Source organism: Caretta caretta, chromosome 1, assembly GCF_965140235.1.
Source record: "Caretta caretta isolate rCarCar2 chromosome 1, rCarCar1.hap1, whole genome shotgun sequence".
Lineage (NCBI taxonomy): Eukaryota > Metazoa > Chordata > Testudines > Cheloniidae > Caretta > Caretta caretta.
In genome coordinates, this window is record NC_134206.1 from 307471062 (window position 1) to 307493189 (window position 22128).

Here is a 22128-nt window from a genome sequence, read left to right on the forward strand (position 1 = left end):
CCCACGTAGACCTGTTTGCCACCAGGGCCAATGCCCAGTGCCCACGTTTCTCCTCGTTCCAGAGCCGCAGCCCAGGCTCACTTGCAGACATGTTTGCGACCCCGTGGAGAGGGGGCTTGATGTATGCCTTCCCCCCGCTCCCTTTGGTGCACAAGGTCCTACTCAAGGTGCACAGGGACAGAGTGGCGGTGATCCTCATTGCCCCAGCCTGGGCCCACCAGCACTGGTACACATCGCTCCTAGAGCTGTCGGTGGAGGCCCCAGTAGTCCTGCCCCTACACCAGGACCTCATTACACCGGACAGCAGGCGGCTTCTCCACCCTGACCTACAGTCACTGCACCTGACGGCGTGGAGGCTGTGTGGCTAAACACCCTGGAGAGCCAGTTCTCCCTTCCAGTGCAGCAGATTCTGCTTGGCAGTAGGAAGCCCTCTACCAGGGTTGCTTATGTGGCCAAGTGGAAAAGGTTCTTATGTTGGTGTGAACCCCGACAGGTGCGGCCGTGCCAGGCCCCGGTGCAGGTCATCCTGGAGTATCTCCTGCACCTCAAGCAGCAAGGGCTAGCCCCATCCTTACTCAGAGTGCACCTGGAGGCCATCTCCACCTTCCATCCGGGGTTCTCGGCAGGCTCGGTGTTTTCCCAACCAATGGTGGGGTGGTTCCTTAAAGGGTTGGAGAGGGTGTTCCCATAATCCCGCCCACCAATCTCTCCATGGAACCTTAACCTGGTCCTCTCTAAACTCATGGGACCCCCTTTGAGCCCCTTGCTTCCTGTTCCCTCCTCCACCTTTCCTGGAAGCTGGCATTTTTGGTTGCCATTACGTCGGCCAGAAGGGTGTCCAAACTGAGGGCCCTCACCTCTGGGCCACCATATACAGTATTTCACAAGGACAAGGTGCAGCTCTGGCCGCACCCCAAGTTCCTCCCTAAGGTGGTCTCCCAATTCCATTTGGGCCAGGACATTTGTCTGCCAGTGTTCTTTCCAAAACCCCACCGAGTCACCGCAGCTTGCACACCCTGGGATGTGCGTCGAGCACTGGCGTTCTATTTGGAGCGCACCAAGGCCTTCCGCAAATCTGCGCAGCTGTTCGTGGCCATAGCCGAGAGGATGAAAGGCCTCCCAGTGTCAGTGCAGCAGATTTCGCCTTGGATTACAAGCTGCATCCGGGCCTGCTATGAACTCGCAGGTGTTCCAGCCCTGGCGGTCACGGCCCACTCGACCAGGGTGCAAGCAACTTCCACGGCGTTCCTGGCACAGGTTCCGATCCAGGAGATCTGCAGAGCAGTCACCTGGTCCTCGGTGCACACCTTCACGACTCACTATGCGGTGAACCAGCAGGCCAGAAAGGACGCGGCGGTTGGCAGAACGGTCCTCCAAGCAGTTGTTCCGTGACTCCTAACCTCACCCAGAGGTGAGCTTGTGATTCACCTAATGTGGAATGGATGTGAACAAGCACTCAAAGAAGAAAAACCGGTTACTTACTTTCTCGTAATTGTTGTTCTTCGAGATGTGTTGTTCACGTCCATTCCACTACCCACTCTCTTACCCCTCTGTCGGCAAGAAGGAACTGGAGGGGGTCGGGCCAGTGGGGGTATATATGCACGGCGCAGTGGGCTCCACTCGGGCCCGATGGGAGCCGCTAAGGAAAAAGTTTCCGACACTCATGCATGCGGCGCGCGCACACCTAATGTGGAATGGACGTGAATAACACATCTCGAAGAACAACAGTTACGAGAAAGTAAGTAACCGTTTTTTTCTTTCTTCACAGAGTGTCTTGTGGAGCTTAGTTCATTAATATTTGAGAGCCTGATACTGAAGACATTATAAAGTACAAAGTGTATTATCATGATTAAACCAAATAAATCAACATAATGTTTTGTATTCAGTAAGCTCTAGTCTTTCCAGCCTGGTGATAATACATTTGGAATATTTTGTGTGTTTCAATAACTGTGTTGAATTTTAATTTTGTAAAGTGTTTTCACCTTTATAACCATGTACATTTGAAAAAGAACCCCCAGGAAATAAAAAAAAGTGGTATTTAGAATGACCTTTGGTGAGATTGTCTATCGTGACTTTTTTTTCTGTAATCACCTTTCACTTCCTCTTTTCTGCTCTGCTCTTTTCTGATTTCTCTCATCTTCGCAGCCTCCCTATGTTCCATTCTTTCTGTCCTGTTTTTCTCTCTCCATTATGTCTTCATTCAAACCTCACCTTTAAAGTACACCTTTCCCACCATGCCTGTCACACTGATAATCCACCAAAGAAATACGTTTTACACAACCTTAATTAAAGTGAATCATCCTCTCATCAACCATTGGCCTGAATTTTGTCTAATCTAGATTGTAAACTCTTTGGGAAAGGGATGCATCTGTGTCTATGTATTGTAATGCTCCCTGCAAACTGGTGCTGCTCAATAAATAATTCAGTTTCCTTGCTGTATGTGGTTTGCTCCATTGTGTTTGTCCCGCATGTCACATACACACACACACAAACATTCTTCTCTATTCTACTTGTTCTCTCACTACTTACTGTTTATCCCCAGCTCAGTCCCCTCCATTGTTTCCTTTGTCATCTCCTATTCCTTCCCAATGGCTCACCTTTGCTGGTGTCTCTTCCTCTTCTATTCTGTCTTGTTTCTTCTCCTCCACTCACCATTTCATAGCAATTGTGTTCAGAAAGGCATTACCACAAGATCATATAATTGCTCATAGTAATTTCTTGCTCAGCTTCCTATTGGAGCATTCTTTGCTTTGTATCAATGGGATCTCTTTACTACAGTTTGACTGTTTTCTCTTTTTCTTCCCTCCACAGCTACTTGAAAATGTATTTTATCCTACACATGGGTCAATAAAAATAATGGCCACTCATTTCCAACATCTTCTAAAAGAAACAGCTGTAATCCGTTTTGCATAGCTATTTCAGAGAAATGTAAACAATGGGCCAAATCCTGAGGGCCTTATTCAAATTTTTACTCCTTCCTCACTCAGGCAGATTCCCATTTATTTTAATAGAATTTTGCCTAAGTAAAAACTGAGTCAAGAGCTTAGTATTAGTATCTTTCAGTTGCATATCTCTTCTCTAATTAATATTCTTTATAGGTGTTGTAAATTAAACATTTGATTATATTGTATTATGTCATTCTGTCTGTTTCATGTCCCTTATAGGGGGGGAAGGATAGCTCAGTGGTTTGAGCATTGGCCTGCTAAACCCAGGGTTGGGAGTTCAATCCTTGAGGGGGCCATTTAGGGATCTCTGGTGAAAATTGGGGTTTGGTCCTACTTTGAGCAGGGGATTGGACTAGATGACCTTCTGAGGTCCCTTCCAACCCTGGTATTCTATGATATGCAAACAGCTTCCTTGGCATCTCTGTCCTACCAAAATTTAAACTCATATGAACCATGGCAGAGGAACACAAACTTAACTGGGTCCTAATTCTTCCTGGCAGGGCACAGTACATTGAGTGCAGCACTTGATCACTTGCTGATGCTCTCTGTACTGATATCTATCGACATAGCAATAATGTCTTAAAATTATAGCATGCCATTAAAAAGAAAACGAGTACTTGTGGCACCTTAGAGACTAACCAATTTATTTGAGAGCTGTAGCTCACGAAAGCTTATGCTCAAATAAATTGGTTAGTCTCTAAGGTGCCACAAGTACTCCTTTTCTTGTTGCGAATACAGACTGACACGGCTGTTACTCTGAAACCTACCATGCCATTAAGTTACTTAAACTACCAGCAGCTATCACTTTACCAGCTTGAATGTAGGAAGTTGATGCCTAAAAATGCATATTACTAAATTTTATCTGGGTGGGACTTGGACAAAGTTAGGTACTATCATGTCTTAAAGTAAATTATTTTGTGGTGCATTTTGCTTCTGGGAGGAAAGCAGATTGTTCCTTCTAAGGCAAGCTCTTACTGAAACATGTCTAGAAAACCTCATTGGCCTAGCAGTCAGGAGGATTTGTGGTATTTTTAACCACAAAATAATTGTAGGGCTTCCCCCCACACACCAAACTGCACTCCACAATTCAGAAAAGAGTTAGTTTTAAAAATAATAACAACAATCACATTGGAATATTGGTCATTTCCTGGCATTGTTTCAGTTTTCCTCCAATCAAAATGCACTTCCATTTGCAATAAAACTCAAAAGCCCAAATGATGCAATATGGGATGTTGATTTGTTTGGCTTGATCCAGATGTTATATGCAGAAAAGCCCTTAATTGCAAATATGTCTGAGTTTCAAAGGTTTCCAAGATGTATGACCCATTACTGACTCTGTCCCTAAAATTTGACCACATATTCTCCGGTGTAACTATGAAGGTGAAAACAACTTATTTTCTTCTCCCAAATGTAATGGTATCCTTTGCCTTGCAACTTTGTGTTTGTTAGCTAACCTCTGTGTTACCTGAATTGTTTTGTGGCCGATAGGGTTAGATAATACAGTAGTGGGATGGGGAGTTGCCACGCACACATGGTATTACCAGTCTAATCTGAATATAAATATTACATTTTAGAGAGGGTGAAAAAGACTGCAATAGTTCATTTTGAAATGCAGTTTCTCTTATATAAACCCCTTCCTTCAATGCTGGTAATGTTGGCCAATTAATTCCTTTTGGCCAACAATTCTCCAAATTTGGTCTCAGTTCAAAGATAAGCTTGTTTAAAAGATTCAGCAAACTCTGTTCAGCCGTTTCTGAGTTCTGTGTGTAGTAAAATAAATACCAACAATTCCCCTTATGGGGTGATCAGAAATTGTATGCAAACATACTTCAATATGAGCTGTATGAATTTTGTTCAGCCTTGGTTATTTTGTAGATCTAACTGAGATCTAATGAACAAGCCAGGTTGGAAGGAAATTCATTCAGTAGCTCTGAAGTAATGGTCATTGGGTGTTTGTTCACATTTATGTAATAGAATATTAAGTTAGATTTCTTTGGTTGGTATAAGCCTTAGAATATTGGGTTTGCACTCAGGTTGTTGGGGCACTGTGAAGGGCTTTTATTTAATTCTGCAGGGACTTTTAAAGCGCAGTTAAGTTTATAGCACTTTACCGACTTATGAGTGTTGTAATGTTCCATGTGGGGCGGCTGGTAGTGGCATGGCCACCTAATAGAATGAGTGCAGAGCAGGGAGCCCTGAACTCTTTAGTGCTGTTCTATTTCTGCCACTCATTGGCCTCAGTAATACACTGATGTTTCTAAATTTCTGTATCAATTCACATTATGACTTAAAGGCCTGTCCCTTAAACTATGCGAGGTCTATTCAGACCTGGATGTTGTAGGGAAAAAGTCGGGCTGAGGGGCTGCTGGTAGTGTAAGGATGAGCATGAGGACAATTACAGCAGGATGAGCCATCTGCAACCATCTCTTCTCCCTGACCAGAGTTAGCCAGTGCAGACCAGAAAGTGAACAGAGAAGGCATGGCCATGGCTTGTCATGCCTCCAGGGAGAAAGCCCCTCTCTCCCCCGCCCATGCAGGAATCGAACCATATACTTACTTACACCACACTCCCTCTTGTTTAATATGCAGCTGGTGTTCAGTTTTATTAGGCTTCTCATTTGACGCGGTGGGGAAAGTCAATTCACCACACAACAGTCATGTGACCAGTGGTCAGACCATTGACACTATGTATCTAAGTGCATCTGTTGGGTCAACTCTGAGGGGTTTTCTCTGAGGGGAGAAAACTAGGCTACTGCTCCAGTCATATCCAGCAGGAAGACATACTGAGCAAATCAGTGGAAAGAAAGGGAGGTTGGCACAGCCCCTGAGACCCGGCCCAAACGCTATCTCCTGTGCCCCAAGCCAGCAGTGTGAGATTTACTACAGCTGCAGGCCTACTCTAATCTCCACAGGGGGGAAAGAGGGGCAAAATTTGTGAGAGGCTAGTTAGGAGACTGTGTTAAAGTATTTGTTTGAGATTCCTGCGCCCTTCAGCTGCTGCTCAGGTCCCAACAGCAGAGCAATTCCATGGCCCAAATTGCCTGATAGTACTGGCTGTGCTAGTGCAGAGATCCCACATATGGGAATAAAGAGTCATAGGGTCAGGATTTGGTCCGATGAGGCGTTATTTCATGTACACACTAACACACCCTTTACTTGCTCCCAGGAAAAACCACATGGACTCTGGGCTTAAAATAGAAAGTATAGTTAATTAATTCATAGAATCACAAAAATATAGGGCTCGAAGGGACCTTGAGAGGTCACCTAGGCCAGCCCCCTGCACTGACGCAAGACCAAGTAAACTAGACCATCCCTGGCACGTCTTTTCTAACCTGTTCTTAGAAACCTCCAATGATGGGGATTCCACAATTTCCCTTGGAATCCTTTTCCAGAACTTAACTACCCTTATAGTTAGAAATAATATAGTTTTCTTAATATCTAACCTAAATCTCCCTTGCTGCAGATTAAGCCCATTATTCTGTCCTACCTTCAGTGGACGTGGTCTGACCTCTGGTCACATCTGTTGTGAGGTGAATTGTCTTTCCCCACCTTGACTATTGGTCACCGTCCTTTTTATAACAGCCCTTAATATATTTTAAGACTGTTATAAGGTCTCCCCTCAGTCTCTTTTCTCAAAACTAAACAGGCCCAGTTTTTTTAACCTTTCCTCATAGCTCAGATTTTCTAAACCTTTTATCACATTTATTGTTCTTCTCCAGACTCTCTCCAGTTTGTCCACATCTTTCCTGAAGTGTGAGGCCTCACCAGTGCTATATAGAGCCCTTGAAAGCATCTGGAAGATGAAAAAGCACTATATATCTTGCTATGTATTAAAGCATTCACATGGGTTTATATTTAAAAAGGTCTTGAGATAAAACCACCCATCAATCAAAGTAAATTTTGTTTAAACAGTGTTATTGTAGTTTCAATTTCGGTTCATTACTTCCTGAAGGAGATCTTGTAATATAAATTGTTAAAGTAAATCACATTAAACATTTTCCTAGAAGCTGGTCCTGCTTAGACAGGTTTCTAGTTTCTTTCAGAGTGGGTCTGACGTGGGTTGCAGGGAGATCTATCTTTTATATTTTCCAGCAGTGCCACGCTAGTCTTTCCTCATATTAAAATCACTGATTGAAACAGCATGAATCTTTCATTTCTAAAGAGCTAAGGACCAAAGAGTTTTTAATATTTTAATCTCTAAGAAATTTCTGTTACTTTAGGAAAATTGATAACATTTTTTACCTCAGCAAACCGTAAATGGACAGGATCTCTCCTCGAGTTTAGAGAGGTTTATATGCTCTTTGGCAAGACATTATTACCTTTGAGCGATATAACTGTGGTGTAGATTGACTGCATTCCAAAGGCTGGAATCACATACATAATGTTTTTATTTTTCAGTAATATTCAGACACTAGAATAAAACCCATATGTTCGCTAAAGCTGGTTACAGGGGAATACTGTCATTCTTCATTGAGAACATTCTTTCTTGTTTATTACTCTTTTAAACAAATACACTGAAAATACAGTGTAGGATGTAACTACAATTACTTTAAATGTAGTATTTACAACTGAAAATATTGTGGTACATAGCAATCATTCATTCTTAATACAGTTCTTCACTGCTCTGTGTGAGATCTATCATGGAGCACTGGGGGGTGTGTGTGTGTGTGTTCTGCACCTACAGCATATAGTACTTATAAGACATCTGTTGAGGAAAAATTGCTTCAGTGAATGATGTTCATAGGAATAGTGAGAATAACATGTTGATGACATCTTAACAGTGGAACTAACATATAGGATAATAGAAAAGGATGGATTGATTGCAAAACTGTAATTCAGTCAAGGGTCCTGATGGTTCCATAAACCACAGGAGTATAACTCAGGTGGTCTATGACATCAACAGAATACAGATTTAGCAATCAATTTGCCTCCCTCTCTGTTATTAATTTAGATTTAAATGTTACATATATTTTTTAAAAATACAAAAGATAAAGTATTATTTAATCTGTGACTTCAGTGCTCATGCTGGAAACCTTGCTTGATCTGCTACATTTAAAAATAATGCATTACTGGAACCTGGTTTTAATAATTCTTTATTAAGCTGAGATTGCCAAATGAACAAACACAACCCACATTATCATGTGCACAGCATGGAGATGTCTCCTGACTGGCAGAATGTTTGTTCCATGTTTTGTTGCAGGTACACCCTGGGTAATTAATTGGGGTACCATTCTGCTTTCTTCCTGCACAGAAAACTCCCACTAAAGTCAGTGGAAGTTTTGGGAGATCAGAAGAATGCAAGTATTGGGCCCAAACTGGTAACACTGTTTTGAGGTTCTCTCTGTAATGAAAGTAGGGCTGCTGTACATAGCTACTCTTTTTTCCCCCCGAATCTCAAAAGTCTTGGAAACTCTAAAAATGCTAATTCAAAGTTTTCAAATTTAAATATCTAAATTTAGGTACCTGACACCCTGATCCTGCAAACAGATAGTTACGTGGTTGACTTGACTCTTGTAAAGTGGTCCCACTGACTCCAATGAGACTATAGATGTGAGTAAAAATTAAGTATGTGGATAAGTGTTTGCCGGATTGAGGGCTAAATGCATATTTAGACTGTTAAATAAGTATTTAGCATCCAATAGTAGGTACCCAAGTATGAAAATTTGGGATTTAGTGCCTAGTTCGTTTTTGCTTTTCAAAATCGTTAATACATGTAAGGTACCCTGCTGAATATGTCGTGCAAATACTGCACTCACAATAAAGTGTCCTATGTGTTATTTTTGTCCTTTTCAGCTTTCAGAATGATCCCCTATCCTTTGGAAAAAGGACACCTTTTTTACCCATACCCCATCTGTACAGAAACAGCAGACAGAGAACTACTTCCATGTAAGTCTGAACTTTTTCTCTTTTTTATCCCTGGTTCTTGGCACCAAAGGGTTGTTTATCACCGTTCTGCAATACTGGCCTCCACTGATACCTATGAAGTTGGGTTCACTGACTTAGAATGATTGGCTGACAGTGAATCTTGAGAGTTCACTTGATTGTTAAAATGGCAATTCATAGCTACAGCTCATAAAGTTTTAGGTATCTGTATTGATGTCAAAAAAGAAAAAAAAGTCAAATTACCTTGGGGATGTACTTCTTTTAAAAATCTGTTGTTTCTTTCTTGCCAAGACAGATAAGGTATGTTTGTTCCTTTATCTAGGATATCATACCATCAAACTAAAAATACAGTTGTCCTGCCCTATAGTCCTAATGCAGGAAACCACTGTCTAAATTCAAGGTAGTTTTGCCTTCCCAACGCTGCAGGATTGAGCCTGCATAAGGACTATGTTATTGTGACCTCTTGTAAGAGAGCTATTGTAAGAGGTGCCTAGTCACAAAGAGGGTTTTCTTCATGTAATGATGTGTGTGATTCTTATCAAGATATTAATGTGAAATTTCACCAGTCATTTATTATTATGAATTTGTAAAGCACCAAGCGTGTTCTAAATGCTGTGCAAGATACAGATATAAAGATAGTCCCCTGCCCTTGGAGAGTTTTACAGTCGAAGTCAATGAGACTGCTTGCCAAGCACAAAGTTAAACACGAGTCACTCTTTGCAGTATCAGGCCTAACTGGCCAGTCCTGGAAATGTCACACACTCAGAACTGCGTTCCCACACTCTTTCCCATTGAAGTCAATGGGACTTGGTTGGAAAGCACAGGTGCTCATGCAGAGATGTTTGCAGGATCAGGTTCCAAAAGGCAGACATAAGATGCACTGGAGGACTCAAAAAAGGGAGTAAATTTAAATTATTTTTTGAAAAATAAATGAAAATGTGCTTGTGTTCCGTTTGTGTTTGTGTCTCTCCTGGAATAGGTCTTTCTTTTATAACAACTCCAGTTCAGGCTAAGTTATGTTTAACTATTCTTAATAAATCTGTCTGGGTAAACTGTAGGTAGAAGTAATATAGCAAGAGTCCCCTCATTGTCAGGCCCTTCTTTCATAACACATTCTCTCTGATATTACACCGTAATTCTTGGCAACCAGCTCTATCTCCCCACCCCGTTATAATCACCCTAATTATAACAATACCTCTTAGGACTCTCAGAATGCTTTACTCCAAGGGATACTGTTAAATGGAGGGTGGAGTGCCAGGGAAATTTGGGAATGACAAATTGATACAGAATAGTAAGCGTTCTCCCTTCTAGGTGCAAAATTAATTGGTGTTGTCAGATGTTAGAAGCAAGGGACTCTTTAATACCGAACATTGATCGTAATGTTTTGCTCTGATAATTGTGAGAAATGCCTTGTACTGTCAAATCTCTTGGGTTTGAGAAGAGAAGGTTTTCACATCCTGTGAGAGACACAGGTTGTGTAGAGATCCTTTACACCACATGCCTGTCTAAACCTTTAATTGCTTATATTTTAAAGGTAACTTTCGGGAGGTAATTTGAAGGGAGAGTTTCTGCTGAAATGCTATCATAGCTCTGGGGTTTGCATGAGGAACAGTTTGCTCAGTTTGCTTCAAATGAAAGAGAGATTGAAAAGATTAACCCCAGCTAAGTACAAACATCAACCAAACCTAATTTTTGCTTTAAATGAGCTACAACAACAGATTGGATATTTCAGTCAAAGGCAAGAGAAGTGGGAGCCTGCATTAGAATGCTTGTGCAATTGTATTTTCCCAACTCTAATCTGCAATTTGATACTTACATATGTGATTTAAATGAAATTATCTAACCATGTTTCGCCTGAAAACCGTATGCTGATTTTTTTAAGAGAACAAGATTTGCAGGCCCCAAACTCTAACACACTTGAAATTGTTATTTTTATTTTAACTATTCAAAGAAGCCTTATGGGCCCATCAAATGAGAGCTGCAACAGTCCAAACTGGATGTTGTGCTGTTCTATACCATGCTGCTTGACTGCCCTGTTCCTGTGACCCGGCAGGGGCAAAATAAGCAGGCTTTGAGCAGGATTCTTGCATACCTTCAGCCATACCTGCCCATAAAAATGGAGAAGGCAGGCAGAGTAGAAGAATGGTATGATATGTATGTATACCACCATGACATTTAAAATTAAAAAACAAGCTGGTATGGTAAGTCGAACTTTAGATCTACCAGCTGGAAGTGTATCCTTTTAAGAGAAAAACTATTCTCATTTGAAAGTCAACCACTGATCCTGACTAGAATTTAAAAGTAGGGATGGAATGGGAGACACAGTTCGACAAAACAAGAACTGGCCAGAACATTTGCCAAACTGGCCAGATTTCCCAACCTGAAGCTGAGCCATCTTAAAAGGTTTGATTAAGCGAAACTTTCCTCCAGGCAAGTTCCCACTCTCAGCTCTGGGATACTTCTTCCCGCAAGAGCATATTGTGAGTCTCTTCAGGCCCAAGCCAGAGACTTTTCTGTTTCCCTATTAGTTGGTATTGATTATTGTTGGATTTTTTTATTCCTCGCATCATATGGTGGTTTGTAGAGTGGTTTCATTCCCTGCCTTTATTTCAGCAAGTTTCCCTAGCTTGGATAAATTACATTAGTTAATGCACATCAGCATCGAAAAAAATAAATGTATTATTAATATATGAAGATGCTGATGATGGTGATGAAGATGCTGAAGGAATCAGCTAGTGGTGAGATGAAATGGAAGGGAGGCTATGCTGGGAGGAGTCAAGGAAGGCACAGAGGATTATAGTGGAAGGAAGAGTCTGTTAAAGGGTAGGGAAATGGGAAGAGGCGTCTCAAATGATTCTGGCATTCAGAACCTTTAGATGCGTCTTCCCACTAAACCAAACCTTGGAATCTTTGTGGCTTCTATGTAACTGCTTAACCCAGATGAGAAGGTATTTTACCTACACCATGTTTTTCCTTTCTGCTTTCCTCTGCAGCATTTCATGAAGTTTCAGTTTATCCCAAGAAAGAGCTTCCTTTCTTTATACTCTTCACTGCTGGATTGTGTTCCTTCACAGCCATGCTAGCCCTCCTGACACATCAGTTCCCGGAGCTTATGGGGGTCTTTGCAAAAGCTGTGAGTATTCACTGACACGCCTTGGTTTTTGGGTAAATACAAACACAAAACAAAAAGGGAAATGCACAAATAAAATGGTGCTGAGCTAGACATTGCTGGATATGAAGTGTCTGAATATTTGTTAGTACAAAAGGACCATCAAGAGGTCTATCACTGAACAGGAGAACATTTAGAAATCATTTAAGGAGCTAATCAGTAAAATACACTCCAGTCTTTCCTCTCTGGATTATATGACTCTGTTGTTGGTCTTGGTTTCTTGTGACTCTGCCAAAAAGGAGGGGGATATCTGCGTTTTAATGGATAATCCAATAAAGTAAACTAATAACAGATTGCAGAGCCCCAGCCTGTTCAGAAAAATAAACTGCAAGGCTGTGCAAGATTGTGATAACTACACGGTACTTCCCAGTGCAAGACAGGGACGGCACAAACTCCAAGTAGTACCAGGAAAAATGTGGTTCAATGTTAACCAAAGCAAATTGCAGTGTCCCTTTTCTGAAACTGCAACAAATGATACAGCCTCAGTGCTTGTGTCCAGACCTCATATTCCAGCTCTCTGTTAGCTGCATCTGCTGAGGACCCTGCTAATTCTGCTTTTCTGGCCACGGAGCGTTAATATGGGGAAAACAAGTTGTACTCCAACTTGCTTTTTTCCTTGCCAAGTCTAAGAGCATCACTACTCTGATTTTCGCAGCCACAGGGGGCATGTGGGAAAATTCACTTCCCAGCAAAGTTCCAGCAAGACCATTACTTCCTCCTCCAAGAAATGCTGAGAACCCAGACCAATAATTTATTATTTAATGTACTTCTTATTGTGGAGCTCAGTGGGTCCAAAATACCCTTTTGGCCTTCTTGTTATTCCAAATAATGCTAAAGTTCCTCTGCACTCATTTAGTTTTTTTCCGGGGATGGAGGAGGCTTTGATGGAGTTTTCAAGGTACCCCAAGGCTCATTCTTTAGTGCCTTTCTCAAGACCTCATATCCTTCTGACCAGGAAGGATTGTCCAGGGACCCCTTTTGGAGTCAACCAGCTACTCCATCAGCCAGGCTGGTCAAATATATCAGTGCTTGTCATAAATATAAAGGGAAGGGTAAACCCCTTTAAAATCCCTCCTGGCCAGAGGAAAAATCCTCTCACCTGTAAAGGGTTAAGAAGCTAAAGGTAACCTCGCTGACACCTGACCAAAATGACCAATGAGGAGACAAGGTACTTTCAAAAGCTGGGAGGAGGGAGAAAAACAAGGGGTCTGGGTCTGTCTGTATGCTGCTTTTTCCGGAGACAGGACAGGAATGGAGTCTTAGAACTTTTAGTAAGTAATCTAGCTAGATATGTGTTAGATTATGATTTCTTTAAATGGCTGAGAAAAGAACTGTGCTGAATAGAATGACTATTCCTTTCTGTGTGTCTTTTTTGTAACTTAAGGTTTTGCCTAGAGGGATTCTCTATGTTTTGAATCTAATTACCCTGTAAGGTATCTACCATCCTGATTTTACAGAGGTGATTCCTTTACTTCTATTAAAAGTCTTCTTGTAAGAAAACTGAATGCTTTTTCATTGTTCTAAGATCCAAGGGTTTGGGTCTGTGGTCACCTATGCAAATTGGTGAGGATTTTTACCAAACCTTCCCCAGAAAGTGGGGTGCAAGGGTTGGGAGGATTTTGGGGGGAAAGACGTGTCCAAACTATGTTTCCCAGTAAACCCAGATAAAGTTTGGTGGTGGCAATGGAAATCCAAGGGCAAAGGGTAAAATTAATTTGTACCTTGGGGAAGTTTTAACCTAAGCCGGTAAAAGTAAGCTTAGGAGGTTTTCATGCAGATCCCCACATCTGTACCCTAGAGTTCAGAGTGGGGAAGGAACCTTGACAGTGCTTTAATCCAAAGCACTAGTAGTAGTTTGTGTCTGTTATGGCAATGGCTCTTTCATTAAGAATTCCTGTGTCTGCAGGCAAAGAGGATAGATGACTTGATCAGCTGGGATAAAAGCTAACATGTCCGTCAACAGAAAAAATACAATAACTTGCTTGAAATAGTCCTTTATGCATTTAGCCTTGAGTATATCTATAGGTATATAGTGGATGGCATGTATTATTGTTGTTATTATTATTATTTTATTTATTATTATGCACATGGAACAGGACCTCATCCTGCTAAGTGCTGTACAAACACAGAACAAAAAGATGGTCCCTGACTCAAAGAGTTTATTCTAAGTATAAGACAAGAGACAACAGATGGATACAGACAGACAATACAAGAAAACAATGAGACAGAATTGGTCAGCATGATAGGCTGTGGTATAAACACACCAGTTATCATTGTTATTTATTATTTGTATCACCAAAGTGCCTAGAACCAGATTTCTGTAGGCATCACAGCAAAGAAGTTTTAAGGCTGGTCAGGTGTATGAGTAAGGGATGTGTTCCCAGGAAACTTCCTTCAGAGAATAAAAAGAAAAAGCAATGTCTCTGAAGCACAGATTTTGCTTCCAGTCTGTTTTGTTCATTCAATATGCAGTATGCCGGTATTAGCAGTCAGTGGGCCAAATTCTGCCCTTCCGTGTACCCTGTGCAACCCCATTGGTTGTCAGCCTCATAACTTATTTAAGAGCAGAGAGTTGAAATTGTCTGAGCACCTCAGGCAACGAGCCTGCTACAGGTAATGGGGTGCTGGAATCAGACAAACCTGATTGTGGACTTTCATGGGCTTCACTTGCCATTTTTTGTGTGATGGGTGCAATCAAATTGGGTGGGTGGGGTGTTAATATTTACATTTGTGATACACTAGCAGTTGTTTCCTCAAATAGCTCTTGTTTTGGACACCAAAGTCACTTTGGGAATACAATGCAACCAAGGGGATCTATTCCTTTGATATGTGCATGTAGCTTCCATTGATGTTAATGGAATAGAAGCCTCAGGGCTCAATATGTGACTGCATCCTGTATCTGAGAATAGAATGGAGCACAATAAATGAACACAAACAAAACTAACTCAATGCCAAGTTATTAACCCTGTATGAAATAGGCCATGTCACTGACCTCTGTGTACATCTCTGAAGCTACATGGCATGTTTGCTATGTTAATGAACATTCATAGGGATTTAGCTATGTGTCTGTCTTAATAAACAAACACAGGCAGCAGCTGGCTTTTAATTGTGAATGGACAGAGTGAAAATCAGGCCAGTCTGGTGAAAGCCTCTGTGTGACCTTTGTCCATTGACTGATCCAGGGGCTTAGACTCAGATGTCTCATTTTTGTTGTCAACTAAAAAGGTGGGGTAGCCAAACTATGTGAAACCTAAGGCCTTGTCTACGCTGCCACTTATAGTGCTGAAACTTTCTTCGCTCAGGGGTGTGAAAAAACGCCTCCCTGAGCGCTGCAAGTTTCAGCACTATAAAGTGGCAGTGTAGACAGTGTTACAGCACTGGGAGCAATTCCCTTCATGGAGGTGGTTTTATTACAGCGCTGGGAGAGCTCTCTCCCAGCACTGGAGCCGCGACTACGCAGCCATGTTAAAGCGCTGCACTTTAACATCGGCTGGTAGACAGACCCTAAGAAGTGTGATGACAGGCGTCCCTTTGATATGCAGTGATATCAAGGCTCAGTGGAACAGACCGCCAGCAAGCCACAGCTGCCTTTTCACCTTTTAAGGGAATTAATTTTGAACATACCTAAAAAGATGAACGTTCTGAATATTATTTTGGTTGTGTGTGTGGAATTAATACTCTTGTCTGATTGACATGCTGTGGTTTAACCAACATCATGGGATGTATTGTAACTATTGCAAAACTACAAGAATACGTCATAATTTTAGCATGGCTAAATTATTCTTCTGCTTACATCTGTCAATCCCAAGAGCACTGCACATGTGTAACTGAGAGCCATCTTGGACCAATTTAAAAATTAAATCCAAGTTCATATTACTGCAGGTTGAGGTTTAGCAATTTACAAAATATGGTGTACTTCAGTTAAACTGAATATAGCATGTGTGGAGCTGTTTGCATTTGTTAAGCACCTACTTGGGGAACAAATATTTGATGATGGGCTCTCTTCAGTCTAGCTGGCATAGGTATAAAAGATTGAGTGGCTGGAAGCTGAAGCTAGACAAATTCACACTAGAAATGAGGCGCACATTTTTAACAATGAAGGTAATTAACCATTGCAACAACTTACCAAGGGTTGTGGTGGATTCTCCTTCACTGGCAATTTTTAAATCAAGAGTGGATGTTTTTTCTGAAAGATATGCTGTAGGTCAAACAGGAATTATTTCAAGGAAGTTCTGTGGCCTGTGTTATGCAGGAAGTTAGCCTAGGTGATCTAACAGTCCCTTCTAGCCTTACATTCTCTGAATCTATGAAACTTGCAAGTACAGCCACTGACACTTTGAAGCTCATACAAGTCTGTGAATACTATTCATTCGTCCTCACAGTGCTTGGGAGAGAGAGTCCCTTGTGTAGACACCTGCTTCATCTCATGAATCAACTTGCAGCAGGTCTTGGTGGTAAAAAAAACCCAAACCCCCCTGTCTGGGTAGAGAAAAGGAATCAGGCGTTCTTGAGGGGGGAAAAGCTAGAGGAAATTGAGGTGGGACAGGGGGGGCAGAGGACTATCTGAAGCAATACGTTTTATTATTCTAGACACTGCTGGTTTCAGCCAAAGCTGAAATCTAATTGGTCCTAAACTCTCTATGAATCCACTGTAAGGCTAAAATAACTTATTTAACAATGAAACATCACAGTTTATACAAGAGGAATCCTTGATCAGTCCAATTCAGGGCAAACTAAGTGGTCCATAAACAGTAACGCTCCAAAAGATACAAATTAAAAGCTGAATCAGACTCTGGGTTTTTACAGTTTCTTAACTGATCCTATCAGAACCTTTGATCCCGGTGTCAAGGCAACGTAAGGATTTTAGAGGATCCCCAAGAAGGAATGAGTATGAAGCTCCCTATGAAATGTCTACATCCACTTAGTGCCTCTGGAGGGCTGGATTTTATGCAGCTTGCATGGTTAAGTAAGCTTTGTAATATAGTCAAAGTGTCCAGATCTCATTGTAGTGATGCTTATAAGTGCTTGTAATAATAATGGTATGACAGGCAGAGGTACATTTCTGTAGCTTCTCTATTTAGGTTTTCTCTTTTCTCACTCCTCCGCTTCCAGCCTATAATGAAAGTCACTTTCCTCCCCCTCCTCCCCTTCCCAATCCCCTTCATTGGCCTCCCATCTCTTACTGCATCAAACACACAGTCCTTGTCTTCACAATCAACACCCTAACAATCTCACCATTTTACATCACACATCTCACCCCCTTAGACTCTTCTGCTCATTTCGTACACTCCTACAAAGCCCTTCAATTTTACTGCTATCTTCACTATGTATCCCACTTCTCAGTTCACACCTTCTCTCCTGCTTTCCCCTGTGTTTGGTAGTTTCTCACTCCCAGCCTGCCAATTCCCCTTCTCTCTCCTCCTTCTACCCCTTCCCGAACACGCACTTTTTCCAGGAATCTTTCCACCCTGCTTGCAGAGAATCTCTCCTCACTTTCCCTTTCCTGAGTGGTTTTGTCTTGTGATTTTGGGGTGTGTGTGTATGTGTGTTTCTCCCTTTTGTCTCTTCTGTCTCAAGCCCCACTCCTGCGACTGGATCCTCTCGTACAGAATTCTTGAGGAGTTCTATTTACCACATTGGGTCTCTGTAAGGGTCTGTGCTAAGATTCGGTATCAGGCTGTGGTGTATAAGCTCTATAGGGGCAGGGTTGATATCCTAATTTGTTTTTGCAAGCATCATATAAATTTGTGGTGCTATCTAAATTATTTTTATTAATAACAGCACACGTAATAAATAACCTGCCAGCTAAGCTAGAATGGCCCCTCCCTCTAGCTGTCACTCCCAGCTGCATGTGCTAAGATTACTGGGAAGCCAGCCCACAAGAACTCCCTGGTGGAAGCAGGAGTGAGTCCAGATCAGGGCAGAGACACAAGTGTACTGCTTATAATAGGAGGAAGCTGTTGTTAAACAGGGTGAGCTATTGATAAGAGAAGAACGCGGAGCTTGGGTTTAACTCCACCCTACTTCAGGGAGACACCGATATCTTGATTTTTTAAAATTGGCACTAGAACTATCTATAAAATCTCAGACATAAATAATTAACACAAACCAGCTGTTTAGAAATACAAACGGAGTGCAGTGCTGCTTCTCCTATCAATCTGCTCCTGGAATTGCAATATAAGGTGTCTTCATAAGAACATAAGGGGAGAGAACCAAGCTAGAGTGGCATAAAGGGGCCTTAAAAGCCCTGGATCCTGCCAAGGGAGAACACCCTCAGTGCAGAAAACTGCTTTCCAGGGACCCTCTCAGGAGCCCCATGGAGCAGGGTGGGGCTGGGCAGAGGAAGGGTGTGTTGGAGATGGGGCTGCAGCACAGAAAGTTGAGAAGACTGTGCAATACTGCAACCTAAGAGCAGCCAGGGCAGGCTTCCAGAAGTTAAATGGGCCCCCAGCGCTGTCTGTATTCCCCCAGGGGCTGCAGAGCTGCCCAGAAGTGGAAGGGTGCAAAGGTGGCTTAAAGTCACTATAGCTGCCTTCTTCTCCTGAGCTGTGCCTCTAAGAGGTGCAGCACAGAATCTCAACCATAGGATTTGCCGTGCCACACCAGACCATTGATCCATCGAATCCCTTAACCTGCTTTTGGCAATGAACATTGCCTGATGATTCAGAAGAAGGTGAAAATCCCCACAACATGCAAGTAGCCAATTCTGTGATTCTCTGCCTGGCTGGGGGGAGGTGGCTTTTTCTCACATGGGAAGAATCCAGTTGTTAAATATGATGGATTTCATAGATCAGGAATAGTTAACTTTCAAATAGCAACATGTTTTAGCATTTCCACTTGGTTATGGAAGAACATATTTCTAGCCTGCATTTTTGGCAGTCTTCTGAGACACAGGCAGGAAGTTTCCTTAAAGAGCTGGTAGTGGGCCAGGTAGTAAAGTTAAAATGCCATATAAAGGAGCACTGGTTCAAATGGCTGCCTTGCTAGTGGAAGAAATAATGCAGTAATTTTCTGATTATTTTCACTAGCCCTTCTAATGAAAAAATTTGGGAGGGCACTCAAGAGATGAAGGCAAGCAGTACATGTTTTTTGATTGCACCACTTGGGATAAATTTGTCAGCATGTAATGTAGATGCTTTTTTATTCTTTTGTTTTCTTTCATACGGTACAAAGAATCCGTAAGTCAGTCATTAAAAAAGCCAGGTGCTTGCATGACTCGATGGCATACAAATATTTCTTTGATGAAAATGAGAGTGACAGTTAATTGGAGAAATCAGCCTTTGTTAAAGGGACTCCATCAACTGAACAATCCCATCTCTGCCTGAAAATGTTGTGGCTGCAATAGTTACCCCGAAGGTTATTAAAGAGAAGGAAGATGGAGAAAGAATATTTTTCTCTCTTTATTCAGATCCTTTGTGTGTTTGAAATCACTTTGCACGTGGTCAGTTTCTCTCTTTTCCACATAATCAGTGAGGCGCATCAAGCAAGAAGACCTCTTATCTACCTGGAGCTCCATTGATTGCAAGGATCTATCCCTGCCTGTCTAATCACCGGACCAGAGCTGTCATTAGTCAGTTTCTTGTTGATGAAAAGGCTCTTATAAACGTCAGCTGGGAAGCAGACTAGAAGCCCTTATAAACATTTTCCCTAGGATTTTTTTAATCAGACCATACTGTTTCAAGGGTGCTGTCAGAAAGCAGAATTCTTTCTAAGTCAGTCACTGTTAAATATTCAAGTTGACAGAGTTTCTTTCCAAAAACATAAAAATAAAAACAGCTTCTGCCAATCTCACATCAATAATTATGCTCTTTTATTGCTGGTGCTGTTTCTTTTGCTGTCTATATGGGAGAAACTGTCAGTGTCAACCGGAAAGGTCAAAAGCATAAACAACCTAAAGGATGCAGACGGGAGACCCCCAGAGTACCTCAGTGTGGTATGAAATTAGATTGCACGGCTGCTAGTGATGGTTGAGAACATGAGCACTAAAAGCTTTCCAAGGGCTGCACACTGAGCTCTAGTTCAACAGATTAAATATTGGCTACTGGGTCTTCCACCAAATGTATGGAATGCAGTAAGGTGAGAGGAGCTGGCATGTTTTACAGTGTTTCTGGCTGGAATTTGGGTTCTTTATTCCATCTAGGGAGAGGAACCAATCAGAAACACTGAACACACTTAGCAGACTTCCCTGAAGGTTAGTGGTTAGAGCTCCAGGATACTGTAGGGAGGCCTGAGTTTGGAAACTCACTCTTTGTGGGTTGAGATCATTGTAGTGGAGCAGGAGTTGGGATTAAGAATTGGGTATTACAGAAGGAAGGTTCTAGGACCCTCGCTCTTACTGATGAATCTGATTGCTGTGAGCTGGTAGAAGTCTCTTGGCAAGTGTCCCTTGTGGGACAACACAAATCCAGGAGTGAAATCCTGACCCCATTGAAGTCAATGGGAGTTTTGCCAGTGAATTCAGTATGATCTGGATTTCACCCCATATGTTTAAATATTATATTTTCTAGATCTCTGTCACTTGACACACTTTCTCCACTACAGTAGTACCTCTGTGTACTTCTAGATACAGGTAAATTGCTAAGTTTCAGCTACAGGATACATCTAAAGTTACTTCAGAAACAAAAGTACTGTAAATACCAAAAACCAAAAAATTTAATACCACTAATTTCATTGATTTAAAAAAGTAATCAAATTTAATTTACGGCAGTTATAGCATTTACTTTCCTCTAGTTACGTGGGATGCTTCAGGTGCAAATTAAAAGCAAAGTTTGAAGTTTACAGTAGTGATATTTTGCATTTTCCAGGAGGGGGTCGGGGAGAGGGCATATTCATTTACTTCAAATAGTTGTTCACAAAAGAGGAAATACAGTCTGGACAGAATCACTCCATAAAGTGCTAAGGCATTTTGGCTATTTCCAGTGACCTCTCTGACAAAAGCTTTGATACCACATTTGGTCAGTACTGGTCTATATAACTTGGCTTGATCTTCACAGGCACACCTGCCTGGTACAGTCTCCTAGCTTCCTTGGAATGAGATAAGGGCCATGTTTGTGACTCTGTCTTGTCACTAGTCACTGATATCATTCATAATGCACAAGTTATTCCTTGGGTAATGTCTTTTCTAGGAGAATCTTTGAGAAGATACCCCCTCAAATATGATGCAGACCAAGTACTTATGACATTTATTAATACAGTTAAAATATATACAGCATATATGTTTTCAGTTAAAATAAACTCTTCACAAAACACTGTCTGATAAACATGAAACTGCTTGCTTCTATTTTACTGACTGATACCTTAAAGGGATTCTAATCTTTGGCCAAGTGATATCAAACGTATCAAGCATATTTCTGGAAGCAACAATATTTTCAAGGCAAAAATCACACAGTAGTGGAAACAACAAAACAGAGAGATGTCTCAACCAAAAGACTGGACCTGTACATTTTATATTCTGTACTGTAGCCTTTAATTGAGCTGAGTTTACTGTATGTAACCTGGGTTTCAGCAGCATCCTCCAATTCAGCAGCATTCAGACTGATCTTATTTCTTGAAAAGCAAAACCCACAGAGTGGCATTTGAATGTCATATACAAACATATATGTTCTGCTCTCATCAGGGGAGATGGGACTATGGCAGAATACAGCCAAGCAAAGCCCCTGGATTGCAGTTCTTTCTCATGTCAGAGTTCGTGTATTCTGTGCTCATCACATGGCACATTCTGAAACATGAAACTGCTTACCGATATTTGGGTGAGGTAATACGTCACCTACCATGTCTCTCTAATATCATGGGACCAGCATGCTACAACAACACATCATGCAGGTATTTGCTAATTGATACCATAAAAGAACTATATTCTTTGGCAGAATTATGTCAACCAGCATATGTCTGGAAGCAGCATTGTTCTTAATCTGGTGATGGCTGACTTTGCATATGTGTAATAGCCGCACAAATACAGTATGCCATAATAGTCTATTTTATTCCAGGCACCTACAGGGGGCCCATCGCATCTGTACATAATACAGACTGAAGTAAATACATAGCACAAGTAATGTATATGGGGTAACATTTTCAAGATTGACCCGTGATATGGAATTCCTCAGTTCTGAGGTACTCCACTTGAGACACGTC

The 22128-nt window shown here is 41.7% G+C and overlaps 1 protein-coding gene across 4 annotated transcripts in view; it reads left to right on the forward strand.

Moving 5' to 3' along the window:
* The window catches only part of ST7 (suppression of tumorigenicity 7), a 234648-nt gene that overhangs the window by 211133 nt on the left and 1387 nt on the right, over positions 1-22128 (forward strand). For all 4 annotated transcript variants that reach the window (XM_048836149.2, XM_048836152.2, XM_075124440.1 and 1 more), the window contains exons 13-14: positions 8739-8831; positions 11822-11961. In XM_048836149.2, coding sequence (XP_048692106.1) covers positions 8739-8831; positions 11822-11961 — 233 coding nt within the window. The remainder of the gene's footprint in view (positions 1-8738; positions 8832-11821; positions 11962-22128) is intronic.